This window comes from Idiotropiscis lumnitzeri, chromosome 15 (genome assembly GCF_059441095.1).
Source record: "Idiotropiscis lumnitzeri isolate Australia: NSW breed Sydney's pygmy pipehorse chromosome 15, RoL_Ilum_1.0, whole genome shotgun sequence".
NCBI classification, from domain to species: domain Eukaryota; kingdom Metazoa; phylum Chordata; class Actinopteri; order Syngnathiformes; family Syngnathidae; genus Idiotropiscis; species Idiotropiscis lumnitzeri.
Window position 1 is genome coordinate 9,958,116 of NC_142405.1, and position 7,546 is coordinate 9,965,661.

At 41.6% G+C, this 7,546-nt stretch overlaps 1 protein-coding gene across 3 annotated transcripts in view; it reads left to right on the top strand.

Annotated features, from left to right (window-relative positions):
* The window catches only part of ntn1b (netrin 1b), a 42,089-nt gene extending 34,855 nt beyond the window's left edge, over positions 1–7,234 (top strand). For all 3 annotated transcript variants that reach the window (XM_088317730.1, XM_088317729.1, XM_088317728.1), the window contains one exon: positions 6,587–7,234. In XM_088317730.1, the coding sequence (XP_088173856.1) occupies positions 6,587–6,909 (323 nt within the window). In that variant the 3' untranslated portion in view covers positions 6,910–7,234. The remainder of the gene's footprint in view (positions 1–6,586) is intronic.
* The last annotated feature ends 312 nt before the right edge of the window (positions 7,235–7,546 follow it).

The following is a 7,546-nucleotide window of genomic DNA, read 5'->3' on the forward strand; positions in this document are numbered from 1 at the left end:
ACACCCTGGTGCAACTCTGCGACTGATGACTTAAACAGTCACAGCCCGGGCTCCACGTTCATCTGTACTCACATCTTCATTTTCTGTAATGGAATAATCTGGTGTGTGTTCTGGTATTCATCACTTTATGAGGACCAAAGTCTGTTTACACAGTGACATCATGGGGACCTCTTGCAGTGTGGGGACCCAAAAGCCGGTCCCCATAAGGGAAGTATGCATGTGTGTGTGCACGTGAGGGAGAGAGAGAGAGAGAGAGAGTGAGAGAGACAGACAGAGAGAGAGAGAGAGAGACAGAGAGAGAGAGAGAGAGAGAGAGAGAGAGAGAGAGAGAGAGAGAGAAAATCATGGCGGTCAATTGATGAGTCAATTAAATCTATTGTAGTTGTTTCAGACAGTTATCATTCTTGGTCAGCTAATTGCTTATTACATGTTTTTGGCATTGTCTTTTCCAATTCTAAAACCTTCAGAGGATATTCAGACTCTTACGTTCTCTTGAGCAGCGAAATGTCCGACCAACAAAACTTTCTTCATACATCTGCACGGGATTTCAAGTACGGTAATAAGATGGTCATGGATTCGAATTGTGATAAGCCTCGTTAGTTTTGGCTAGTCTGATCGCCGTTCGTCTTTAAAGATTCACACCTGCGTAACTACGAGACTAGTAGCAAAAGAACAAGGGCAGTAGCACAGAGCCCATCCATGTCGACAAAATGTTATGTGCAATAATCCATAAGCAACAAGTCAGATGAAAACATGCCATAACACTTGCCACATTTCGGCATGCGGCAGTATGATACTACTAATGTCCACACACTGAGTGACATCACGATCAATCAGTGTTGGTCTGCATAATGCCGGCTATATAGAACCAATGATTTATCCCAAAAATGCATGACGGCCAATTGTAAGAAGACACAGAGAAACTCAAGCTCCAGTTGAGCGAAATAATTCATACTGACTAGTGAAGAAATCCCAGATGGGTTTGAAATTCCGACAGATGTTTTATTTTTTTTTTTATAGGCCCGAAAAAATGGACATGTCCAAGAAAATAGGATTCAAATGTTATAATATTACGGTACCAACTTTGTGTTAACTAAGAGACACAACTAATATTTTAATGGCACTCTAACTTACATTTAGAGCATCAGGTATTACATCCCATGCAAGTAAAAAATCAAATCAATGCACATTCCGCATTCCAATGCAGACAAATAACAACATTGCTTTCCCGCATAACTTATCAGAATTTGGAGTAGACACAAACAAATGGAGACGTCTGAAAAAAAAAATTCTGGGACCAAATCAAGAATCTATCCAAAATGATGTGTAGGTCTCCACCGATTTTTACCAGATGTTGTGAATCGAGTTAGCTTTTACAATCAACCTCCTTAACCAGAAGTTCTTCATGGAGAGTGCAGTCGTCACACAAAATTGTTGTGTTCCTTTTCGTTAAGTATTTTAATTTGCTATGATGACAATCATTCCTCAAAAGAATTACTGTATGGAATTTAGGGAGACTGAAACATTATTCTGCGGTTGTCATCGTGATAAACCAAAAACCTCAATAGTCTTGGATTATATTTAAGGACACGCCCGATCAGTCAGCCTAAACCCGTAAACACACAGACATCTGACACGGGGTCACAAACTTAGAAGTGCTGTGTTGATTTGTAGTACGATTTGGTAAGCACGTCGACCTCACTTCTGTTAATTTTGGTGTGGGCTGTGGCTTTCCTGTGTAGTTTGCATTTTCTTCCAGTGCTGGGCTTCCACATTCCAAGAGCATGCGTGTAAGCACAATTTAAGACTTTAAATTGACAATAGGTGTGACTGTTTGTCTAAATTTATTTTTTAACGGGCGTTTATAGTTAAACGTGAATGACGATAAAAAACAAAAGGTGAACACAACTTAATTTATAGAAATTTATAGAATAGCTGTGTATGGGACGTAGACTTAAAATAGGACATGCAAACAAAGACAGTTAAAACTAACTTATAAAAATGAAACAGTAAACACGATTGAACACTAAAATAAGGCCGAGTCGGGGGCCAAAGAATCAAAATGTGCTTTCAGGTGAGTTTTAAAGGTGGACAGAGAGGGGGCTTGTCTTAATGTGTTTTTTAAATTAAAAACACTAAACAAAAAAGCTTAACCTATTAAAAATACACTTCCAATAAAGTATTTATTCATTTTTATGTTAAGTTGGATTGTCAAAGTCTGCTGAAAGTCACAAATAAAGTAACTTTCAATGCAACTTAGTTACTTTAATGAATCAAGTAATCACTACAGTAAGTTATTTTTAGAATCAAGTAATTAATCATGTAACTAAGTTACTTCTCAAATCAAAGTGACAAAATTACTTTTTCAAGAAAGCTCTGGCAACACAAAGATTCATTCACTAAGTATGTACTACAATTGAGTACAAGGCCATCATTATTTCAGTGAGATATTTTGCAACGTTAGTGAAACTCTGTATGAGCCTTGGCTCCATAAAATTTGGGAAACACTGGACTAGCCACTCGGGGAGCCAAATTGCGAAACCTTTTAGCCTGCGTCATCTAATTTGTAGCACGTAAGTTTGATCATTTCAAGGATTCGCGAAGAAAATGGCTCGTGCCCAATTAGTGCTTGTCGCAGTTTTAAGTTTTCAATAGTTGTGTCTCTGAATTGAGTGAGCTGCTGAGTTTAGAAATCAGCCAGGCTCACTCAAGCGGGTCCGGCAATTGCTGCTTTTCTCTCAGAAGTTCTCCTGGAAGCAAGACGATTCCATCTGAAGCGCATTGCGGCTGCATTGCCGACATCTTTGCTGAGCATGCATTCCTTTTCTCTCGCCTTGAATTCATTTCTCAGGCCTGTCACCTCGCTTTCATTGGACTCTCCCTGTTCCCCGGGGGGGCCGCTACCCCTGTGTGTGCGTGGCCACGGCGGCCCCCCAGGGGTCACGGGAAGGGGCCCTCTGTTTAAACACAGTTGTGCGCTCTGCCGGCACTGAGCATTCCTTGGGGCACAAACAGGTGTTAAATTAGGCAGACGGTGACGGATTGCCACCTCGGAGAGAAAGAAATATGTTTTGTTTATTCAATTTTTGTTTTTCATCACTACGGAGACGGCGGACACAAAGGGATTATTTTCTCGCCTGACATCCTCCTCGGCACACACGTTCCCTCCCTCCTTGCGCCACCCGGAGAACAATGAATCAAAGCCTCGTGTGTTTACCGACGCTCCGCGATGGTGGTCAAAGGCGCGGAAGCCCCCTCTTCAACGCCGTTGTAGGCTCGCAGGTCCCCGATCATTCTCCCGGCTGATAACCAGACGGGACAGGGGCCTCCTGCTGTAATTAAGTCAGCTCTAATGTCATTCGCCCGTGCCTGTTGATGGCACGCAGTGTCAAGCTGCAGCACACTGCCCAAAGCGGTTCAACCCAGTGGGAGGTTTGGCTGTGAGCTGGTCTCATTTGGCAGCTATTGTGTGAGCGCAACGCTATTTCGCACTTATCGCTTCCTCTCACAAAACCTCTGTTTTTCCCTCTCCCACTCGATGTCTCACCACACTGTCACTATTTTGCGACACACTCTTTGACCCGCTGCTGAGTGAGCCTCTTTCGCCGGTGGCTATTTAGTTTAAAAGCAAGTGGCCGGACGTGTGGGGATTTGTGTGTGTTTAAACACAAAGTGAGAATATACTTGAGAGAGGAAGAGTGAAAGATACTCAGAGGAAGCGAGGCTTGGTGCCTGGATGCTGCGGAGAAGAGCGCGCTGTCTCCAGTGGATTCTCACGCTGGGTAGTTGGATGGGGCTCTGGGAGCAGAACCCGGACAGCCCGTGAGGTCGGAACATATTCCGATTCTCCTGGAACGTATTCTGTTGCTGGGAAGACAAATAGTGCCCCCCCCCCCCACGCACCCTTTATGTGTCGGGATGAAGGAGAGGGCTGCGATTGAATGGCAAGTCTGTGAGAGCTCACTCTACTCAGCCCAACAAACCTTCTTTCTTCTGATATTGTGTGCATTTTGTACAGACACACACACATATGCAGCAAAATGCCCCGCCCCTCCAGTTCACCTCATTCTCGGCCTCTTATAAGAGGCCTGCCAGTGGATTCCCAAAAAGTGATTACGTTCATGAGATGTAAAGAACTGGGAAGAAAGCACCTGTCTTATTTGAAAGGGAAATGCATTATTTAATGACTTCACTGTAAGTGAGCACGTTGGTGCTTTGAGATACAAGTTGAATTTGTTCTGTGACCATGCCGTGTATCACTAATGATCTTGCCCCATTAAAATGAATGGGAATGCCATTCGTCTGTTACAGCTTCTCCCACAATTTTTTTTTTTCTTCCGTAAGAAACGATAGCTCACAATAATATTGTCCTTTAGAAGAAAAACACAGAGCAATATAATTAAATTGAATGCAAATCATAACACAGTTTGTGCATTTTCATTGAAACTTCAAGTCCATTAATTGTGCTGCTCTTTCTGGTTATTTTTTCCCCCGCCGGGTGCTGTATAATCGGCCTTTTACAGTCATGCAGACAAAAACAAAAAAAATAGTACCGCACTTCTCCTACAACTGCTACTACAACATGTGACCCAGTAAGATTCTGTAATATTAGTAATTTTTCATAGAGGATAAAGAATATCTGCTAGTGAGTATTGTTGTATTGTCTACATGTGGTGCCCCACCGTTTGTCTTCAAATATGACAGTAAACTTCAACTACCCTGTAAAAACACAAATTGTATTTTGGGGCCTGAAATGCTAATTTTGGTGGGAAAAGTTAAAATAAATTATATAAATAAATATATAATTACAAATAAATATAAATAAATGTAAATTAGTGAAATGGAAATTAAGCAAGCAAGTTGTATTTACTACGAATAAAAGGTACGACCATTCTGTAAAAGTTTCTTTGTTGTGAAACGCAGAAATCCAATTTTCACAACAGCAAAACGTTAAACATTTAGTTGGATTGCCCAACTTAAAAAATGCTCTCAAAGTTTGTTGCCTTTAAATTCTGAGTTCACGCAACATATTTTTTACAGTGTGGGAGTGATGAAAAATAGGTTGAAGCCCATCTTATGATTAATTGTTCAATATTTTTCCAACCAGCTGCTTATTGCGATGTGATTTGAATTAACTGCCACCATAAAGTGCTTGTCTTTCAAGTTTGTGCTCTCAAGATAAATCCATATGATGGCTTGTATCTAAAAAAAGAAAAAAAAGAAATGCAACTCAGATCACTTGTATAATGTCACCTTATTCATTCAGTGGTGACAGGAACGACTATGACTGAATAATAGCAGACGCCGTTGAGTTTATTCCGAAATATATTATGATGTCCCCCTATGTCTTGACATGTGTGTTTAATAACACGGGATTTGCGGCATTACATGAAATGTAGCTCAAGAGAAAAGATGATTCTTACGCGCACGCAGATGCTTTGCATGACTATCATGAGCGATTTCCTGTCCTCTCAACCAGTGTTCTCAAGATTAGAACACATTTGCACTATTTTAAATAAATGACAATAACACAGTTCAAATCAAACCCATATTGTAACGCGCATCAAGGCCAGATTAGCTCCAGAGATGCGTCCCTCCCGCAACAATCAAACTGATGTCAAGAAATATGCTGTTTGGCTCTGCTGGCGAAGGAGCTTTCATTTTTCTTTCATGTGAAGTTTGTCTGCTGGAGCCGTATTTGTCGTGAAAGAATGCAAGATGCATTCCGCTCACTAAAAAAAAAATACAAATTCTTGAGGCACACCTTGGACTTGTTGCCAGCCAACCACAGGGCGTTTCCAGCCAAATAATCAGCAGAGTTATTATTGAAATTAACGGAGATGTTTTTAGAATGTTGAAGGAAGCGACCTCTACAAAACAGTAGCTCATCCCTCAGTGAGCTAGAAGCTTCAAGAAGAACAAAGGAGAAATAAGAATGAAAGATTTATTTCAATAAAATATTCTCTTTTGATCTTTTAAAAGGTTGTAGCTTGAAAATGGGAAGTGATAACAGCAGACTGTAAATGATGCTTGTTGCAATTTTGCTACTTACAGTACTCGGGTGTCTAAATACATTAGCATACTTTACACCCCTTATTTCTTGTCTTGCTGAAATCAGCTTGATTTTAGAGGCATATAGTCCGGCTTTCCATTACTATCACGACCAGGGGCGGAGCCTGAAGGGCTTGTTCTGAATGATCGAAGGTAATACGTTCCAGATCCACATCCAACTTGTCATGAGTAGAGGAAAAATCTGAGCATACTTGACACCTCTCGAAAAAGGGTTTTTAATTACCTATAGATACCACAGAATGGCGGCAAACCACTACTTTTATACCAAATCTTCTTTGGCACATATAAAAGAAGCTCTTCCCCTCATGTAAACATACTCCCTTGGCACCAAGTTGGCGCCATAGCAATACTTTTATATTAGACGTGGCTTTGGCCTGAGCACAAGTCAGCAAATAGGTGAGTTTACCAGAAAATCACAGAAGCTTCCCCCAAGAAAATCTATCATTAGGTGAATATGTGAATCAACTTTCCATATTATATCCCCTTTAAAACTTCTTGCGCTGTCCTCTCTCAGCTGTCCAGGCGCACGTGCTCAAAGGGGACAAGGCAGGCGAGTGGTGGAAGTTCACCGTCAACATCATATCGGTCTACAAACAAGGAGAGCATCGCATTCGTCGCGGGGACCAGCTGCTGTGGGTGCGCGCCAAGGACGTGGCCTGCAAATGTCCCAAGATCAAACCGGGCAGGAAGTACCTGCTCATGGGATCGGACGATGACGACTCCCCCGGGCAGAGCGGGGTGGTGGCGGACAAGGGGAGCCTGCTCATCCCTTGGAAGGACCTGTGGGGACGCCGCCTTCGGAAGTTCCAGCAGCGCGACAAGAGGGGAAAGTGCTAGAGAGAAAAAACAGAAAGGGAAGGACGGAGGGGGTAGTGGAGGCGATTCTCCAATGGGATGCAAGAAAGAAGGGATGACAAACAAAACTGCAAGAATGATTCCAGGTGACAAGTAAGATGGGTGACTGAGTGCTGCTGCTCTGAGTTGGGACAAAAAGATTAGAAAGGAAAAAAAAAAAATGTGTTTTTTGTGAAGGAGCTCATTATATGGTCATTCTCTTTCTGTTTGTCTGTTTGCAGAGTTTGCACCTAATGTTAAAGATGAGTTACATCACAACACATCAAAAAACGTTATTCATCTGTGACATTTTTTTTTTTTTTTTTTTTTTTTTAGAAAATACCCTGAATTTATTTGACCATAAATGTAAAAATAACATGCCCAACTTTCCATAAGCGAAATTGTGAACGTGTTCATAGCTGTGGTCAGCTCCTCAACGGATGCCAGCTCATCGTATCACTATGTTGTCGTGGCGACCTCTGCAGTGTAAAGTCATTTCATGTGCCTACGTAGACGCTAGATAGATATCATAGCATCAACTAGATGTAGAATAGACACTTCAACCCTGCACTTACTTTGACTAGTTGACTATTTTAGAACATATGAGATATGTTCATATTTTTTTTTTCAAGAGTCATCC